This window comes from Bubalus bubalis, chromosome 5 (genome assembly GCF_019923935.1).
Source record: "Bubalus bubalis isolate 160015118507 breed Murrah chromosome 5, NDDB_SH_1, whole genome shotgun sequence".
In the NCBI taxonomy this organism is placed as follows: domain Eukaryota; kingdom Metazoa; phylum Chordata; class Mammalia; order Artiodactyla; family Bovidae; genus Bubalus; species Bubalus bubalis.
Genome location: NC_059161.1, coordinates 82,028,227 through 82,049,132, shown reverse-complemented (window position 1 = coordinate 82,049,132; position 20,906 = coordinate 82,028,227). Strand labels below are relative to the sequence as shown.

Below are 20,906 nucleotides of genomic sequence, written 5' to 3'. Positions count from 1 at the left end.
CATACTGCCTGGACTTTTTTTGCTTTTTTTTTTAATGTGGACCATTTTTGTCTTTATTGAGTTTGTTACAATATTGCTTCTGTTTTATGTTTTGTTTTTTGGGCCCCGAGGAGTGTGTGAGCTTAGTTTCCCAACCAGGGATCAAACCAGCACCTCAGTTTCCTCATCTGTAAAATCAATCACTAACAGTACCTACCTACTAGGGCTGTATGAGAAATCAATGAATACATGGAAAATAACATGTGCACACATATGTGACCCGTATTACAAATATACATGTCAAATGCTATCAATTACTACAAGTAACTACTGGGTCCCAGGTGTTAAGACTTGGTATCACAAATACACTATTTCAATTGATTCCTCCCTCAGCAATCCTATGAGGCTAGATAAGCTCCACTTTTACAGGAGGAAGTGGACTCAGAGGGGTTCTGGTGGCAAAGCCCACATAAAGACCCTGGCTGGCTCTAAACCCTTGTTTCCTCCAGAGGCCCCTTGCCAGAGAGTGCCCAGACCTCCTCTTACAGACGGGAAGACCAAGCTCCGGGGGTTGGGACGTCCCCAGCTCTGAGCAGCAGGCAAGGACCCAGCATAGCCAGCTTCCTTCAGGAGCAGACGGGCTCCCCTCCGTGGGCTTCGTAGGACCACTCTGGGTGGGCGTGGAGCCTGGCACGCCCTGGCCTGAGGCTGCCATGGGGGAGGCCCTGCCCCTGACTCCTGCCCCAGTGAGTGTCCTGGGGGAGACCGCCTCCAGGTGTCCCCAGACCAACAAGCTCCGATGCTCCTTTGAGAACCAGAGAAGGGGAGGAAAAGGGAAACCTAAGAGGAACTTGATGCCAGCAGCCTCTGCACTTGATAAAGACTTCAGCAACTCTTTTTCCAGGGCCATGGCACAGGTCTCCCTCTGAGGCATACAGAGCTTCAGCTGGAGCCCTTCCTTCCAGCAGCTGCTTCGTCTTCTGAGAGACTCGCTCCAAGAGGCTGCATGTCCCCAGAATACGCCTTCACAGTCAGGGAGCAAGTCACTCAGCCCGCGAGATTAAACAAGTGCTCCTTTCCCCACAAACCTCCCTCAGTCAGCAGTGATCATGGAACAGACACCCTTGGAACAGCTGCCATGCATCTGACTTTAGAAAGGGGCCTGCTGCATCCAGCAGGCAGGGTAGCAGATGATGCCCGTGGAATACAATGAAGCAGCCCTTCCAGCCTGCACCCAAAACTCAACTGGACTGTGCCTGCCGGTCCTTCTGCAGGACAGAACAAAGCCTGAGCTGGGCCTCCAAGTCCAGGTCTGTGGTGCTCTTTGCTCACCGGTGTCTAAAGTGCTTGTGGACAACTCTTAGTTCACTGTAAAGACCAATTAATGCCTCCTTTCTGGCCCTCTCGAGATTCTCTCGATCTTAAAATGAGCCAGTCAAATAGCATGATTTTATTGAAAGTGATTCACAGTGGGGAATGAAGGGCAAGATGGACAAAGCCCAGCGGACTGGAGGCCAGAGAGACACTGCCTAGCCAGGAGGAGGACCCCCACAGACAGACAACACCTTCTTGTGGTCCCCGAAGAGCAAAGACCACCTCCTGGCACCAGTTTAAGGCTATTATCTCCTTTATTCAAAAAATAAATATTTCACTTTTGAGTCGACATATATTTCAAATCACATGAAGCACAGAGAAGAATTACAGTCCCTTCGGAAATCGTGAACACGTGTAGGAAAGAGTCATGTTCAAAGCAACAGGGATGGGGTAAGAAGCGCTGATCCCAACTGATCCGTGACCCAGAGATTCCTCCTCTCACCAGGTGAAGCTGTCGACATATCGATTAGAGGAGAGAAACACACACCACACACCACACACACACACATACACACACACACACACACGGCTTTGAAGTCTGAAAGGCACATGAAGTGGACCATAAGGTGTATGGCACATTCAGTGATAAAACGTTCCCTATTCCCTTCCCGAGAAAAGTGGAGAAACTTTAATCAAGTCACAGACCAGAGAAGACAGGGGGCCCCTGCTCAGAGCTCAGGAAACCCTGCGCACGGAAGCCACTCGTCTGCGCCCTCACTCGGTGCTGGCGGGGCGCGTGGCCACGTACACGAACACCACGATGAGCAGCACCACCACGGCCAGCGTGGGCAGCACCACCGTGGTGATCTGCCGCCGCGCCTCCTGCATGGCCTGCTTCCGCTCCTTCTTGTCCCGGGACGTCTCCTTCTTGGGCTTCCCCTTGAGCTGCCGCATCTTCCTGGGCTGCTAGGAGGGCGCGTCTGGAGCCGGTTCCGACGGGAGGGCCACACCCCTCAGGTCAAGGCGCCGGATCTCCTGAGAGAGAACCACGGTCAAGAATCAATGGAGGCAAAGGGAAAAGGAATCCCGAGAGAAAGGCAAACGCTAAACCAGGAGGAGGATCTGCGAGTCGAGGCCCAGGGGAATGGACAGAAGATGCCTGGCCATGCCTCCGGGCGGTGGGCGGTGGGGACAGGCCAGGGATTTCCTGGGCAGTGAGACAGGGCTTCTCAGCCCCATGGCGGCCGGCCGGGCCTGGGCACAGATGGACACCAGTGCTTTCGTGGTATGAAGAGAGCGCTGACTGCCACCTCCACTCAGCGGGTGCGGGGCACCCTTCTCCCGCCCAAGGCTCCACATACTTACCTCATTCTAAACCCACCATCTCCCCAGGCAAGCCCAGTGCCGGACCGCCCACGGCTCCCCGGACCGGGGCCGCCTCAGTGGGGCTGCAGAAAGCCCGGGCACCGCTGCCTCTGGCTCTCCGTGGGTTCCCTCACCGGCCCACCCACACCTCCTACGTGCCAGGCTCTGGCTCACGGGGCTGAGGAAGGTGTGGCACCCTCAGTCTGTGCGCACAGAGAGCATGCGCCAGGGGTGCACCCTGGGCTGCAGGCGGAGTGGAGAGCTGGCACAGACAGACATAACGGGAGACCGGCTGAGCCCAGGGCCCCGCCGCCCACTCATCCTACGTCTGTAAAGTCTGTGCCGCGAGGAGGCGCTCCGAGGGTGCAGCGGTGCTGCCGGGGGCCAGGGAAGGAAGGAAACCAGGGCGTAACTCCGTGCAAGTCCCATCCCGAGTTTAAAGCAACAGAAACAGGCTGTGGCCGACTTAAATTGAGAAGTTTAGGCCGTGGCCTTGGGCACCGCACGGGATCAAGGAAACAGTGTGACAAGGGGTTTCCCTGGTGGCTCAGTGGTAAAGAACCCGCCTGCAATGCAGGAGACGGGGATTCGATCCCTAGGTCGGGAAGATCCCCTGGAGGAGGAAATGGCAGCCCACTCCAGTATTCTTGTCTGGGAAATCCCATGGACTGAGGAGCTGACGGGCTGCAGTCTGTGGGATTGCAGAATCGGACACGACTGAGCACTCCGGAGCCAGCGGCCATCCCGGGAGCCCACTGACACCTCGGGTCTCAAGGTGGCCTCAGGCTGGAGCACAGCCTGGCCGCTGCCTGGAGCCGGGCGGGGTAGGGGGTGAGGCAGACCAGACAGGCCGCTGTCACTGCTCCGGAGGACCCCCCAGGGCCCAGCTTTCCTGCGTCACCACATGTGCATGACCAGACAGCCGGAAGCCCAGTGCACCAGCAGCCCAGCCATCCAACCTCCACAAGCCAGGCGAGTGTTCTCTGAGCACAGTGAAGGAGCAGAGGGTGAGTACTGGGCAGGGAAATAAAAGAGACAAACGCCCACCGAAACCTCCCAGGCCCTGGTAGGAGTCAGGCCCTTTGGGAGGCAGAGGAGCAGCAGGCACCAGTACTCCTCTAACAGAGACTTTTGCAGCACAGCACCCTGTTCTCAGTTTTCACCCAGGGCAGCCGGGGTCCTGTCACCATCCTGGTGAGGAGGATGACATCTTCACCTAAAGGAACGTGTGAAGTGGCAGGACATCGAATGTGAGTTCCCAGCTGGGAAAGGACGCCTTTCTTAAGAAAGGAATCATGGCTATTTTCCAAAGCCTGATGGAAATCATACGTTTGCCTAAATGGGGCTGCCCGGAACATTTACTATTTGCTGTTGGCTGGCATCATGTCATCCCGCTACAGTAACATCAGCCCTCTTGCACTTTGAGAAACTCTGTCTGACCATGGATAATACAAAAAAGATACTGGGGTCTGGGATGAGAGGAGTGGTAAGAGACTAGGAGCCCTCTACCAACAGGCCACTACTTTTTAGGACCTGACACGTGTAGGAGCCCCTGGCTTTACAAACTCTCCTTTTACAAACCCTCCTTTTCAAATCTTTCAGAGAACTGGCAGGCTAACCTGGGTTCAAACTCAGGATGGATCACTTGCTGGCTGAATGGTTTGGGGCTTCACAAAGCCTCAGTGTCAGAAGTTCCCCAAGGCTTAAAAAAGCCTCATTCCTGGGGACAGTGCAGGTCTGGCCAGGACTCAGAGGACAAACACAGGCTCAGTGGTGGCCTGCCTGCCATGGGCCTGAAACACAGCCCCGAGAGCTCCTTTGGCCGAAGAGGGGGTGGTGGGGAGGGAGGGGAAATGCCTCTGAGCTGACAGCCGAGGGGAGGAGGAAGGGTCTAGAGGGACAAAGCCTGGGGAAGGGCGGCAGGCAGAGGGAGTGGACAGAGCCTGAAGGGTGACAGGAGAGGACAGGAGATGGCACGGAGGCCAGGCCACCCAGGGGCTGCTGGACCACAGCTAGGGGTCAGTCTTCACTCTCAGAGCAGCATGAGGGCTGCACACGGAGAGGTGCAAGCTTTCAAAAGCTCTTCAGGCTGGTCTGTGGAGACTTCAGTATAGAGGGATGAAGAGGAAGGTGCTTAACGCTGGCCAGGGAGGGACAAGGTGGCTCAGACATGGTGGGGACAACCAGTAGTGATAAAGACGAGAGTAAAAGTGAAAGTTGCTCAGAAGTGACCAGCTCTTTGCAACCCCATGGACTAGCCCGCCAGGCTCCTCTGTCCATGGAATTCTCCAGGCAAAAATACTGGAGTGGGTAGCCATTCCATTCTCCAGGGGATCTTTCCGACCCAGGGATCAAACCTGGGTCTCCTGCATTGCAGGCAGGTTCTTTACCATCTGAGCCACCAAGGAAGCCACGTTTGATACAACGAACAGGACCTAATGACAGACATGACACGAGAGGGAAAGAGAGTCATGGGGAAGACCTCGGGTTTGGAGCTTGAGCATCTGCTCAAGGGTGGATGCTGATCACCCTCGTTGAGGTAAAGGGGAATCACGGGAAATGGGGCTGGATTTGAGAAAGGCCATCAGTGCTCCGCTTGCACCTATCCACACGTGAGGAGGCTCGTCAGATATCAGCATGAAGACACTCAGGAACTGGGGAGGACATGAGTCTAGAGTCTGGTCTGGGCTGACGGTCTGTACTGGAAGTCACCAGCGATTGAGGACATGAGCTCGGCAAGGACAAGGCAGATGCAGAAGAGGCCTGGCCCAAGCATCTGACAAGAGAGCACAGGGAGTGTGTGTGTGTGTGCATGTGCGTGTGTGTATGTGTGTATGTGTGTTTGTGCGTGTGTGTGTCTGTGTGTGTGCCTGTGGGAGTGGGGAGTTTGGGGGGCAGGGGAGCCTGTGGATAAGAGGCGAATGAAGAAACGACTGTGGAGCCCTGGGGACCAAGAGTCGAGAAGAGCAGGCTGTAAGGCAGGAGCCTCTAGACCTGGTGACTCGGGGAGCTGCCACGAGGAACTTCATTTAGGGGGCAGGAGGGGAGCGCCCAGGAGAGGTCACACACTGTCCTTGAGCAGACAGAAGCTGCGCCCGACTGTAAATGACACACTGCCTCCTTCATCGAGAAAGTTTCACCATGAAAAAAATGTCAGCTGAACTAAAGTGTTTGCACTGCACAGCTGATCAACATCCCATCACAAACTCCTCAGTCCTGTGAGGACTTGTGACCAGAAACTCACACCCCAGCACTGTGCCTGGTCCTTGGACAGACAGCTGGTCTGAAGCTCCGCGGGAAGCCCCTGGGGGGCCCAGAGAGAAACGCGAGGATGTATGAGGGTTCCCACAGAAGGGAGAAAATCTCAAGGCTAGAGAAAAGGAGGGGTATCTTCAGTAGAAAGCTGAGAGCACAGAAGGACAGCTCCGCCTTTGAGAGAAGCAAAGGCAGGAGTTGGGATCCAGTGGGAGGCAAGACAAAGACGACAGGTTCAGGAGGGGGCAGGTCTGAACGGCCTGGTGGGATGAGAGGCTTTCTCCTTCACAGTGAAAGAGTGGAGGCCTTCCAGGGAAACCTAGGGAGCTGGGAGGCAGGCTCAAGGGAAGATGAGGCAGGAATAACCCTGATGGAGAGGGACAAGTCAAGCCGAGAAGGGAAACACCAGCCCGCACGGCCAACCCCCTTGCGCCCTCTGTGTCCATGCCCCCCCCCCCCCCGGCAGGCTGAGGACCATCTCACCCACTCTGGACGCAGCCGCCTGGACCAGGGGGCCAGCCAGTCCCAGGCTGGCTCCCCCAGGTGTGCCAGGACCTTTGAAACGTGTGGCTCTGCCTGGAAAGGAAGTCAGGCCAATCCACCTCTATTTCAGAAGTCTAAACTAAGAAACCTGAATGGACACTGAAGCCGGAAAACCCGGCAGGGGCGGGCGCTGGGGAAGCAACCTGAGGCCATGTGCAGCAGACGGCAGAGGAGGCCGCGCTGCGGACAGGAGCTGGGGCGCGGGGGCTCCTGAGAGCTGGGGAGGGGGTCCGCTGCTGTCTCTCCAGCACAGCCTGCAAAGGCCTGCTCGCCACAGGCTCCGAAGTCGACCTGTGTACACACGCTTCTAAATCCTAGCATAGACATCTCTTTGAACTTGAGTTATTTCCAGTGGGTCACTGTGGCCTCTAATGAAGGAGCCCTGGCTAAAATGATTGCTCCAGTTTTACAAACGAGGAGACCAAAATGAGGGAGTGGCGGAGTCCTAAGTCAAACCCACAGGGGTCTGACCCTGAAGCCCGACTCCTCACCATCCTCTAATGCCTTCCCCATGGACCTTCCCAGCCCTTTACCCCCTTTGCGGCCACATCACTGCTCACCAGCCTCCGTCAGAGAGAAAGTAGAAGCAGCAGCTCAGGAGGTGCAGTCTGGCTCTTTCCCAGCAAGCAGCCCAGGCCGGATTGAGGCCACTAGCTGAGTTCTAGCTTTAGAGCCCAACTGTGACTGCTCCCCTCTGGCCACCCCGCTGTCTCAAGTTCCCCTACCAAGGAAATGGAAGACTTCACAAACACTGGAGTTCCACCAATGCCCCTCCCCCACCAACAGGCCCATAGCAACTGGTCAGCACTGGAACATTCCAACTGGTCCCCAGTGCGTGGATAAAAGGGAGGAGGGTAGAGGAGGAAACACATCCTTTAGTTTTGACTCATTTTATGGTTTTTTGCTAAGCTTTCCAGTCTTTTTGCTATATTTTTGTTCAGCCACTAAGACTGAAGTTGTGTCTAAGTTGTGTCTGACTCTGTGACCCCATGGACTTCATTCAGCACAGCTGGCCTCCCTGTCCTTCACCATCTCCCAGAGCTTGCTCAAACTTATATCCATTGAGTCAGTGATGTCATCAAACCATCTCACCCCCTTCTCCTCCTGCCCTCAATCTTTCCCAGCATCAGGGTCTTTTCCAATGAGTCAGCTCTTTGCATCAGGTGGCCAAAGTATTGGAGCTTCAGGATCAGTCCTTCCAATGAATATTCAGGGTTGATTTCCTTTAGGATTGACTGGTTTGATCTTGCTGTCCAAGGGACTCTCAAGAGTCAAAAGCATCAATTCTTTGGCTTCAGCCTCCCTTACAGTCCAACTTTGACATCCATACATGACTACCAGAAAAACCATAGCCATAGTGTGCGTGTATGTGTATACATGTGTGTGTACACATGCTTATTAAAATCTTTTATGTATATTTCTTCCAACTTAGAGATCATAATGTGCATAACAGCCTTAGAATTTATGAGGGAAACAGTCAGGACCAGAAGTTAGAACGTGGGTTTGATACCAGGTTTGAGCCTCAGCTGTGCCCTGTCTAGTTATACAACCCTGGGCGATGTAATTAATCTCTCACGGGCTTTCCTCTGTAAAATGGGACAAGAAAACCTGTTTTGTGGAGTTACTGAAAAAAAAAGAGAAAGACCGAAGCATTGATTAACAGGCCAAACTAGATGCTTGATAAACTAGTACAGAGTAACTCAGTCTCCAGGGATGTTTGTGCAGTGCAGATGCAGGTGAGGAAGGAGACACCAGGGAATTCTGCCCTTTTTTTGGTTTTGAACCATGTAATGAACCTGCATGACAGAATCCCCCAGTTTTTCTCTCTTCCCTGTTGTAAACCACCAGACACCAATCTGCTGTTGGGCATATTTTCCCAGAGGCTTAATGGGAGAAGTAGGCTGGCATGGCAACTGAGGGAAGGTTCAGAATCACGGAGACCATGCCCAGCTCCCGTATCCCAGACAGGCTAGTCCTGCACTGCCCAGTATGGCAGCCAGAGTCACATGCAGCTAGCTATGAGCCCTGAGACATGGTGCAGTTCAAACTGAGCTGTACTGTAGTTTGAAATATTTGAAATACACACCAGAGATTGAAGACTCAGTACTAAAAGAAAGAATGTAAAGTATCTCATTAATATCTTCTATATTAATTACAAGAAATAATAGTATTTTGGAGATACTAGGTCCAATACAGTATATTATTAAAGTTATTTCACCTGTTTTCTTCTTACTGTCTTAATGTGGGCTACTTGAAAACGTCAAATTCCATGAGTGGCTCACATGGCACTGTAACTGAACAGTCCTGTGCCTGCCCCATGCAAATAAGCACCAGGTTCAGCCCCTGAGAAGTTCCCACATCACAGCCTTAACTCACAATGGCGAGGACTTTAGACCCCTCACGGTCCAGCCCCAGCGGATCTCTCCAGCCTCCTCACACCTCACGCAACCCACAGCTACCAACACACCTGAGCACACACCCCACACACTCACACCCCACACCCATGGTCACGCCCACGCCAGAGCTCTGTCATGCGCCCTCCCCCTGCGTAATTCTCATGCTCTTCCCCATGCACTGGCATCCTCTCGGTGCACTCATCCATGGTCACACCCTATGCCCAGCCTTCAGCACTCCCTCCTTGGCACCAGCTCAGCACTCAGTTTATGCCTTTATTGCAGCACTGATCAGTGGCTGCCACCTAAGCAGCTGGGCCTCTGATGTTCCCACAGGACCATGCACTTCCCCTAGGCTGGCAGGATGCCTCTCACATAACAGGTGCTCAAACAAGCATCTCTGGATTGAACATCAAAGGTGGAAGAGTTTAATACAAGCAGTCATCTTACATACTAACCACAGAGTTATAGCAAAAAATGCTTCAGTAGAGGAGAAAAAGTTATAGCAGAAAATAATCAAGCAGCTAGCTGCCACTTAGAAATGCTCATCTCATTCTCAACACAAGGCTGGTATCCTCAATGCCATTTTATATGAAGAAACTGAGATTCAGAAGGTATGGTGATTTGCCCACATCAAAGACTAACCAACACAGTCTCAATCTCAGTGTAAATCCCATAATGTGTGTGTGTGTGTGTTTGTGTGTGTGTGTTCAGTCACTAAGTTATGACTCTTTGTGACCCCATAGGCTGCAGCACATGCCAGGCTTTCCTGTCCTTCACCATCTCCCAGAGTTTGCTCAAACTCATGTCCATTGAGTCGGTGATGTCATCCAACCATCTCACCCTCTTCTCCTCCTGCCCTCAATGGTTCCCAGCATCAGGGTCTTTTCCAGTGAGTCAGCTCTTTCCATCAGGCGGCCAAAGTATTGAAGCTTCAGCTTCAGGATCTGTCTTTGCAATCAATATTCAGGGTTGATTTCCTTTAGGAGTGACCGGTTTGATCTCCTTGAAGTCCAAGGGACTCTAAAGAATCTTCTCTAGCACCACAATTCGAAAAGCATCATCACTAAACACTGAATGAAAGAATGGACTGAGGATTTGAACTTGGACTTAATTCCAAGTCCATGCATCCTCTTTGCATGACCCCACAGTGCCTCTCAGTCACCCCACAATTAAGAACGTCACCTATCACATCCTGAAGACTCACTTCCTGTTGGACTACTGCACTAAATCCCTCTGCATGTATGTATGCTCCATTGCTAAGTTGTGTCTGACTCTTTGAGACCCCATGGACTGTAGTCTGCCAGTATCCTCTGTCCATGGGATTCTCCAGGCAAGAATACGGGAGTGGGCTGCCATTTCCTTCTCCAGGGGGTCTTTCTGACCCAGGGATCGAAGCTGGGTCTCCTGCATTGCAGTCGGATACTTAACCACTGAGCCACCTGGGAGGCCCCACTAAATCCCTCTACAAATACACAAACCTATATACCACTTTGCAGACAAGGGAACTGAGGTTCAGAAAAGAGCCAGGTCAGAGTGCATCTGGGATTCTGCCCCACCTTTGCCTGCTCCAGTCCCACAGCTGCCCCCAGGGCCAGGCTGTCCCTTAGAAGCACATGGAGTGACGGGGCACAGGGTCAAGGCTCCACACAGGCTCCTGTCTGTCAGCCCCCAAGGGAGGCTGTGCGGAGCGGGCAGGGTGAGCGGGAGCCAGGCCTTCCATGGCCTGCCTTACTTGGCAGCGGGTAAAGCCTGTTCCTGACCTGCCCCGAGTCCTGGACGGTATCCTGCACACCCCCCGCAGGCTGGGCTGTTGTCCTGGGTTTAAAGACACACTGCCTGCTGCTTGGACTCACCACGGGTTAGGCAGCCGGAAAGGCCCCCGGGATGTCCCTGGCCGTTCGAGGGGCGCCCACTAGGAGCAGCATGTCAGGGTGACCATGTGGAGGGGCTGTGGGCTGCAGCCCTCCTCCCCACACCGGTGACGGGAGTACAAAAACCAGGACCGGGGGGCAGCCCCGGGGAGACCACTCCCAAGGGTGACGGCCAGAGACTGCCACCCACCACCATACTGTCCACCGGTTCAAACCCCCTGGACCTCCTGTCTCCAGAAAAGGCAGTGAGCATGAGGTACTCATGGAGAAAATGCTGCAGGCTTCTCCTACTTCCAAATCAGGAATGCAAACAAAAGAACAAAAATGGCAACCCACTCCAGTACTCTTGCCTGGAGAATCCCATGGAGGGAGGAGCCTGGTAGGCTGCAGTCCATGGGGTCTCAAAGAGTTGGACAGGACTGAGCAACTTCACTTTCACTTTCAAACAGCACAGAAGAGGGGGTGGGCTTCCCTGGTGGCTCCGTAGTAAAGAATCCCTCTGCAATGCAGGAGACCCCAGGTCGATCCCTGGGTCAGGAAGACCCCCTAGGGAAGGAAATGACAGCCCACTCCACTAATTCTTGCCTGGAGAATCCCATGGACCAACGAGCCAAGAGTCAGACACAACTGAGCAACTAACCCACCACCACCAAGAAGGGTGTGTGTGTGGGGGGGGGGCGCGGGACCTCACCAGCTCTTCTGGCTGCGTCATCCGAACGTGTAGCATCAGGAGGCCGACCTGCTCCGCGCTCCTGGCCACGAACCCGGGGGAGCCGCCCTGAGTGCAGGGAAAGGTAAGCGGCTCATCGGGGGAGGCTGCTTGACTTTCTATCCTCAGATTTAGCCACAAGGGGCCAGTGATGACCCCGCTCCCGCCTGCCGGCTAGAAGGGGCAGGGGGCCGGCGGGTATCCGGGAAACAGGCTGGGAGTCCCGACACCCGCCTGCACGTGCGGCTGACATCGGTGCCTCCAGGGGGCGCAGACGTGAGCACACAGAGACAGTCCCTCAGGCTGCAGCGCCCCGCTGCCCCCAGCCTCGGGCCGGGAGCTCGACGGCCCAAGGGAGGAGCAGACAGATAGACGCTGACAGACGCCAACCCGCGCATGCTTCTCTCATCAAGGCTAGAAAAAGAAGAAAATAGGTAATTGGGTGGGATAAAATAGGTAATAGCGGGGTCAGCGACTCCTAAATAAAAGTCCGGAACACTAAAAGAACCTTGGGGTGGGTTGCTGAATAACACAGACGTGAAAAGCTAGGGCTCTCAATAAGCAGGATGAGGAGCCTTCCTGTCAAGTGCTTTCTGTGCAGAATCTGTCTCCTGGCGCGGTAAGTCTGCATCTTATCTACTACTGCCCTTTTTAACAAGAAAGAGGAGTGTACATAGCAACTTCATGTCTGGATTTTAACTCCCATCCTGGTACTTGTAGGGTCTGGGCAAGGAACCTTTAATCTCTTAGACCTTCAATGACTGTATCTAAAACAGGGATAAAAATTCCTAGCATTCAAATATTTTTTGAGCATCTATGTCAGGAGACATGGTGGGTAGTTTACAGGAACATGGGGGATGGACAACCCACAAATGAACAGACTGTGTGTCAGATGATGCTACATGCTTTAGAGAAAATAAAAATAAGGGAAACAGAGGCTGCAAATTTAGAGAAATCAATCAAGGAAGCTTCCTGAGAAAGTGACACTGGACCAGAGATTCCAGGAGGTGAGAAAGTGACAGAGGCTAGACTGGAGTCGCTGGATGGCTCTGCCTGTGTTGAGAAGAGCAACGCTGGGCTGCTGGCTGTGGGGGGCCAGGGCTGAGGCCAGGAAAGGGGTGCAGATGCCAGTGAATCACTCAGGAGGGATGTGGTGGCTTGGCCCCTGGAGGGGCAGGTGTGCTGAAGAGCAGCCGGGCTCTGAGTGCTTTCTGAAGGGAGTGCCAACACGACTCACCAGCAGACTGGAAATGGAGTGTGAAACAACACAACGACTCAAGGTTTGTGGCCCAAGCAAGTACAGGAATGGAGGCACCTCACAGGGGCAGGGGAAAGACGGGGGGTGGTCACGAGGCAGGCAAAGCGACGGACGCCCAGCCGCAGATGGATCTCATCGCTGAACCGTGACGGCCCAATGCCCTCCTTCGAAGACAAGTCAGAGTTAAATTTATAGTGATCAGCAAATTCGAGCACAGCAATTTGTTTTAACTGGTTGACCTGAAGCAAACTCAAACACAGAAAGGGCAAAGGAGACAACTAAGCAGAAGCAAAGGAATGTGAAAGTCCTGTAAGAAGGTCCAAAACAGTAACTTTTGAAATGGTTAAGATGCCCAGAAAGAAATACAGTTAACAGCAGCACACACCACACAAATTAAAACCAAAGTTTTACGGTTGATATTGGACATGACTTAGCGACTGAACACCAATGCAACCTTATTATGGTCAGCATGCTCTGATATTTCATATTTTGTTTCATTAGGGAAAATGCTACTTCAATCCATGGAAAATGACTTGCAGTCAAAAAAACACTGAATGGAGACCAGGAAGGGCTGGTAAATGTTTCAATCTCATTCCCAGAAGAAGTCGCAGAAACAGCCTGACAGCCTTTTTCACCTCGATGAATAACAGGTTCTTATGAGAATGAAATGGAAGAAACACATGTGAAGTTACAAGCTCTTCCAGTTATTGTCATTCCTTAAGTGGCAAGTCTTGATTCAAACCTGCAGGTTCCCTGAACCTCATCTGCTATTCAACTAGGTACTCTTAGATACTAGGTACTGAAAGCAAGCACCACTAATTTATCACTTTGGTAATGAGAGCTCAACTCTGTGACAGATGAAAACTAAGACGAGGTTGCAGGAAAATTCCCGAAGATAATCATACCAGCCAATTACATGCACTGCACTGCATGTCTATTTTTTTAAGGCAGTGTTCCTCTAACTTTTCCATCTCAAACATGGCAGAGAGGAGTGGAGAATCATTCCTGGAGGCAAAGCCAATGCAAGACTAAAATTGTAATTGTCTCCTCTTTTATTTGAAAATGTCAAGCAATTATATATGATATTAGCCCTTGCTGTTCACTTGGGATGTGCATGGCACTATGCTAAGGGGGCTCTCAATGTCCCAGGCTCTCACCTTACAGGCAAGGAATGTTTTCGTTTCTTTTTTTAATTTGGCTGTGCCAAGTCTTAGTTGTGGCACACGGGTTCTTTGATCTTTGATGTGGCATGCAGGGTGCTTTTAGCTGCGGCATGTGAACTTAGCTGTAGCATGTGAACTCTTAGTTGGGACGTGTAGGATCTAATTTCTGGACCAGGGATCAAACCTGGGTCATTGGGAACCTGAGCACTGGGAGCTCAGAGTCATGCCCACTGGACCACCAGGGATGTCCTGAGAAATGAGGTTTTGAAAGTCAATGTAACTCGCCCAGGACCATGAAGCAAGGAAGTTGTGGGACAGATTCAAATGCACCCAGTCTAGCTTCAGAACCCCGCTGTAACCACTAAGCTATTTGAATTCCCCTCCAGCAAAGAGCCATATCTGTTTTCAGTTCAGTTCAGTCGCTTAGTCATGTCCGACTCTTTGCAACCCCACGGACCGCAGCAGGCCAGACTTCCCTGTCCATCACAAACTCCGGAAGCGTGCTCAAACTCATGTCCATTGAGTCAGTGATGTTATCCAACCATCTCATCCTCTGTCGACCCTTCTCCTCCCACCTTCAATCTTTCCCAGCATCAGGGTCTTTTCCAAGAAGTCCATTCTTCTCATCAGGAGGCCAAAGTACTGGAGCTTCAGCATCAGTATCAGCCCTTCCAATGAATATTCAGGACTGATTTCCTTTAGGATGGACTGGTTGGATCTCCTTGCAGTCCAAGGGACTCTCAAGACTCTTCTCCAACACCACAGATCAAGAGCATCAATTCTTCGGCACTCTGCTTTCTTTGTAGCCCAAATCTCACATCCATACATGACCACTGGAAAAACGATAGCTTTGACTGGACTGACCTTTGTCTGCAAGGTGATGTCTCTGCTTTTTAATATGTTGTCTAGTTTGGTCATAGCTTTTCTTCCAAGGAAGAAGCGTCTTTTAATTTCATGGCTGCAGTCACCATCTACAGTGATTTTTGAGCCCAAAAAAATAAAGTCTGTCACTGTTTCCATTGTTTCCCCATCTATTTGCCATTAAGTGATGGGACCGAATGCCATGATCTTAGTTTTCTGAATGCTGAGTTTTAAGCCAACTTTTCCACTCTCCTCTTTCATTTTCATCAAGAGGCTCTTTAGTTCTTCTTCACTTTCTGCCATAAGGGTAGGGTCATCTGCATATCTGAAGTTATTGATATTTCTCCCAGTAATCTTGATTCCAGCTTATGCTTCATCCAGCCCAGTATTTCGCATGATGTACTCTGTGTATAAGTTAAATAAGCAGGATGACAATAAACAGCCTTGACATACTCCTTTCCCAATTTGGAACCAGTCTGTTGTTGCATGTCGAGTTCTAACCGTTGCTTCTTGACCTACATACAGATTTCTCAGGAGGCAGGTAAGGTGGTCTGGTATTCCAATCTCTTCAAGAATTTTCCACAGTTTGTTGTGATCCACACAGTCAAAGGCTTAGGCATAGTCAACAAAGCAGATGTTTTTCTGGAACTCTCTTGCTTTTTCTATGATCCAATGGATGTTGGCAATTTGACCTCTGATTCCTCTGCCTTTTCTAAATCCAGCTTGAACATCTGGAAGTTCATGGTTCACATACCCCTGGCTTAGAGGATTTTGAGCATTACTTTACTAGCGTGTGAGATGAGTGCAATTGTGTGTGTGTGTGTGTGTGTGTGTGTGTGTGTGTGTGTAGTTTGAACATTCTTTGGCATTGCCATTCTTTGGGACTGGAATGAAAACTGATCTGTAACAGTACTGTGGCCACTGCTGAGTTTTCCAAATTTGCTGGCATGTTGAGTACAGCACTTTCACAGCATCATCTTTTAGGATTTGAAATAAGTCAACCAGAATTCCATCACCGCCACTAGCTTTGTTTGTAGTGATGCTTCCTAAGGCCCACTTGACTTCACATTCCAGGATGTCTGGCTCTAGGTGAGTGATCACACCATCATGATCATCTGGGTCATGAAGATCTTTTTTGTACAGTTCTGCTGTGTATTCTTGCCACCTCTTCTTAATAGCTTCTGTTAGGTCCATACCATTTCTGTCCTTTATAAAAGTGCCAATCTTTGCATGAAATGTTCCCTTGGTATCTCTAATTTTCTTGAAGAGATCTCTAGTCTTTCCCATTCTATTGTTTTCCTCTATTTCTTTGCACTGATCACTGAGGAAGGCTTTCTTATCTCTCCTTGCTATTCTTTGGAACTCTGCATTCAGATGGGTATATCTTTCCTTTTCTCCTTTGCTTTTCTCTTCTCTTCATTTCACAGCTATTTGTAAGGCCTCCTCAGTCAATCATTTTGCCTTTTTGCATTTCTTTCTCTTAGGGATGGTCTTGATCCCTGTCTCCTGTACAATGTCATGAACCTCCATCCATAGTTCTTCAGGCACTCTGTCTATCAGATCTAATCACTTGAATCTATTTGTCACTTCCACTGTATAATCGTAAGGGATTTGATTTAGGTCATATCTGAATGGTCTAGTGGTTTTCCCTACTTTCTTCAATTTCAGTCTGAATTTGGCAATAAGGAGTTCATAATCTGAGCCACAGTCAGCTCCTGGTCTTGTTTTGCTGACTGTGTAGAGCTTCTCCATCTTTAGCTGCAAAGAATATAATTAGTCTGATTTAGGTGTTAACCATCTGGTGATGTCCATGTGTAGGGTCTTCTCTTGTGTTGTTGGAAGAGGATGTTTGCTATGACCAGTACGTTCTCTTGGCAGAACTCTGTTAGCCTTTGCCCTGCTTCATTCTGTACTCCAAGGCCAAATTTGCTTGTTACTCCAGATATCTCTTGACTTCCTACTTTTGCATTCCAGTCCCCTATAATGAAAAGGACATCTTTTTTGGGTGTTAGTTTTAGAAGGTCTTGTAGGTCTTCATAGAACTGTTCAACTTCAGCTTCTTCAGCGTTACATAGACTTGGATTACTGTAATACTGAATGGTTTGCCTTGGAAATGAACAGAGATCATTCTCTTGTTTTTGAGATTGCATCCAAGTACTGCATTTTGAACTCTTTTGTTAACTATGAGGGCAACTCCATTTCTTCTAAGGGATTCTTGCCCACAGTAATAGATATAGTGGGTATCTGAGTTAAATTCACCCATTCCAGTCCATCTTAGTTCACTGATTCCTAAAATGTCGATGTTCACTCTTGTCATCTCCTGTTTGACCACTTCCAATTTACCTTGATTTCATGGACCTAACATTCCAGGTTCCTATGCAATATTGCTCTTTACAGCATCGGACTTTACTTCCATCACCTGTCACATCCACAACTGGGTGATGTTGTTGCTTTGGCTCCGTCTCTTCATTCTTTCTGGAGTTATTGCTCCACTCTTCTCCAGTAACTTATTGGGCACCTACCAACCTGGGGAGCTCATCTTTCAATGTCATACCTTTTTGCCTTTTCATACTATTCATGGGGTTCACAAGACAGGAGTACTGAAGTGGTTTGCCATTCCCTTCTCCAGTGGACCACATTCTGTCAGAATTCTCCACCATGGCCTGTCTGTCTTGGGTGGCCCTACATGGCATGGCTCATGGTTTCATTGAATTAGACAAGGCTGTGGTCCATGTGATCAGTTTGATTAGTTTTCTGTGATTGTGGTTTTCATTCTTCCTGCCCTCTGATGAATAAGGATAAGAGGCTTATGGAAGCTTCCTGATGGGGAAACTGGGTCTTCTTCTGATGGGTGGAGCCATGCTCAGTAAATCTTTAATCCAATTTTATGTTGATGGGCAGGGCTGTGTTCCCTCCCTGTTGTTTGACCTGAGGCAAACTATGGTGGAGAAAATGAAGATAATGACCTCCTTCAAAAGGTCCTGTGCATGCACTGCTGCACTCCGTGTCCCTGACCCTGCACCAGGCCACCGCCGACCACGCCTCCGCCAGAGACTCCTGGACACTCACGGGCAAGTCTGGCTCAGTCTCTTGTGGGGTCATGGCTCCTTTCTCCTGGGTCCTGGTGTGCACAAGGTATCGTTTGTGCCTGCCAAGAGTTTGTTTCCCCAGTCCTGTGTAAGTTCTGGTGGCTCTCAGTTCAGTTCAGTCACTCAGTTGTGTCCGACACTTTGCGACCCCATGAATCGCAGCACACCAGGCCTCCCTGTCCATCACAAACTCCCGGAGTTCACTCAGACTCACGTCCATCGAGTCAGTGATGCCATCCAGCCATCTCATCCTCTGTCATCCCCTTCTCCTCTTGCCCCCAATGCCTCCCAGCATCAGAGTCTTTTCCAATGAGTCAACTCTTCGCATAAGGTGGCCAAAGTACTGGAGTTTCAGCTTCAGCATCATTCCTACCAAAGAAATCCCAGGGCTGATCTCCTTCAGAATGGACTGGTTGGATCTCCTTGCAGTCCAAGGGACTCTCAAGAGTCTTCTCCAACACCACAGTTCAAAAGCATCAATACTTCGGCGCTCAGCCTTCTTCACAGTCCAACTCTCACATCCATACATGACGACAGGAAAAACCATAGCCTTGACTAGACGGACCTTTGTAGGCAAAGTAATGTCTCTGCTTTTGAATATGCTATCTAGGTTGGTCATAACTTTCCTTCCAAGGAGTAAGCATCTTTTAATTTCATGGCTGCAGTCACCATTTGCAGTGATTTTGGAGCCCCCAAAAAAATAAAGTCTGACACTGTTTCCACTGTTTCCCCATCTATTTCCCAAGGAAGTGGTGGGACCGGATGCCATGATCTTCGTTTTCTGAATGTTGAGCTTTAAGCCAACTTTTTCACTCTCCACTTTCACTTTCATCAAGAGGCTTTTTAGTTCCCCTTCACTTTCTGCCATAAGCATGGTGTCATCTGCATTTCTGAGGTTATTGATATTTCTCCCGGCAATCTTGATTCTAGCTTGTGCTTCTTCCAGCCCAGCGTTTCTCATGATGTACTCTGCATATAAGTTAAATATACAGGGTGACAATATACAGCCTTGACATACTCCTTTTCCTATTTGGAACCAGTCTGTTGTTCCATGTCCAGTTCTAACTGTTGCTTCCTGACCTGCATACAAATTTCTCAAGAGGCAGATCAGGTAGTCTGGTATTCCCATCCCTTTCAGAATTTTCCACAGTTTATTTGATCCACACAGTCAAAGGCTTTGGCATAGTCAATAAAGCAGAAATAGACGTTTTTCTGGAACTCTCTTGCTTTTTCAATGATCCAGCAGATGTTGGCAATTTGATCTCTGGTTCCTCTGCCTTTTCTAAAACCAGCTTGAACATAAGGAAGTTCACGGTTCACGTATTGCTGAAGCCTGGCTTGGAGAATTTTGAGCATTACTTTACTAGCATGTGAGATGAGTGCAATTGTGCGGTAGTTTGAGCATTCTTTGGCATTGCCTTTCTTTGGGATTGGAATGAAAACTGACCTTTTCCAGTCCTGTGGCCACTGCCGAGTTTTCCAAATTTGCTGGCATATTGGGTGCAGCACTTTCACAGCATCATCTTTCAGGATTTGAAATAGCTCCACTGGAATTCCATCACCTCCACTAGCTTTGTTCGTAGTGATGCTTTCTAAGGCCCACTTGACTTCACATTCAAGGATGTCTGGCTCTAGGTCAGTGATCACACCATCGTGATTATCTGGGACATGAAGATCTTTTTTGTACAGTTCTTCTGTGTATTCTTGCCACCTCTTCTTAATCTCTTCTGCTTCTGCTAGGTCCATACCATTTCTGTCCTTTATCGAGCTCATCTTTGCATGGAATATTCCTTTGGTATCTCTGATTTTCTTGAAGAGATCTCTAATCTTTCCCATTCTGTTGTTTTCCTCTATTTCTTTGCATTGATCGCTGAGGAAGGCTTTCTTATCTCTTCTTGCTATTCTTTGGAACTCTGCATTCAGATGTTTATATCTTTCCTTTGCTCCTTTGCTTTTCACTTCTCTTCTTTTCACAGCTATTTGTAAGGCCTCCCCAGACAGCCATTTTGCTTTTTTGCATTTCTTTTCCATGGGGATGGTCTTGATTCATGTCTCCTGTACAATGTCATGAACCTCATTTCATAGTTCATCAGGCACTCTATCTATCAGATCTAGGCCCTTAAATCTATTTCTCACTTCCACTGTATAATCATAAGGGATTTGATTTGGGTCATACCTGAATGGTCTTGTGGTTTTCCCTACTTTCTTCAATTTGAGTCTGAATTTGGTAATAAGGAATTCATGATCTGAGCCACAGTCAGCTCCTGGTCTTGTTTTTGTTGACTGTATAGAGAGCTTCTCCATCTTTGGCTGCAAAGAATATAATCAGTCTGATTTCCGTGTTGACCATCTGGTGATGTCCATGTGTAGAGTCTTCTCTTGTGTTGTTGGAAGAAGGTGTTTGCTATAACCAGTGCATTTTCTTGGCAAAACTCTTAAGTCTTTGCCCTGCTTCATTCCGTATTCCAAGGCCAAATTTGCCTGTTATTCCAGGTGTTTCTTGACTTCCTACTTTTGCATTCCAGACCCCTATAACGAAAAGGACATCTTTTTTGGGTGTTAGTTCTAAAAGGTCTTGTAGGTCTTCATAGAACCATTCAACTTCAGTTTCTTCAGCGTTACTAGTTTGGGCATGCTGCTGCTGCTGCTAAGTTGCTTCAGTCGTGTCCGATTCTGTGCGACCCCATAGATGGCAGCCCACCAGGCTCCCCTGTCCCTGGGATTCTCCAGGCAAGAACACTGGAGTGGGTTGCCATTTCCTTCTCCAATGCATGAAAATGAAAAGTGAAAGTGAAGTCACTCAGTCGTGTCCGACTCTTATCGACCCCATGGACTGCAGTCCACCATGCTTTTCAGTCCATGGGATTTTCCAGGCAAGAGTACTGGAGTGGGTTGCCATTGCCTTCTCCAGTTGGGGCATAGACTTGGATTACTGTGATATTGAATGGTTTGCCTTGGAAATGAACAGAGATCATTCTTTCGTTTTTGAGACTGCATCCAAGTACTGCATTACGGACTCTTTTGTTGACCATGATGGCTATTCCATTTCTTCTGAGGGATTCCTGTCTGCAGTAGTAGATATAAAGGTCATCTAAGTTAAATT

General features: G+C 49.7%; 1 protein-coding gene across 10 annotated transcripts in view; it reads right to left on the bottom strand.

Annotated features, from left to right (window-relative positions):
- Positions 1 to 1,588: 1,588 nt before the first annotated feature.
- SMCO4 (single-pass membrane protein with coiled-coil domains 4) overlaps positions 1,589 to 20,906 on the bottom strand; it is a 76,944-nt gene continuing 57,626 nt past the window's right edge. For all 10 annotated transcript variants that reach the window (XM_044943353.1, XM_044943358.1, XM_044943352.1 and 7 more), the window contains one exon: positions 1,589 to 2,328. In XM_044943353.1, coding sequence (XP_044799288.1) covers positions 2,068 to 2,247 — 180 coding nt within the window. In that variant the 5' untranslated portion in view covers positions 2,248 to 2,328 and the 3' untranslated portion in view covers positions 1,589 to 2,067. The remainder of the gene's footprint in view (positions 2,329 to 20,906) is intronic.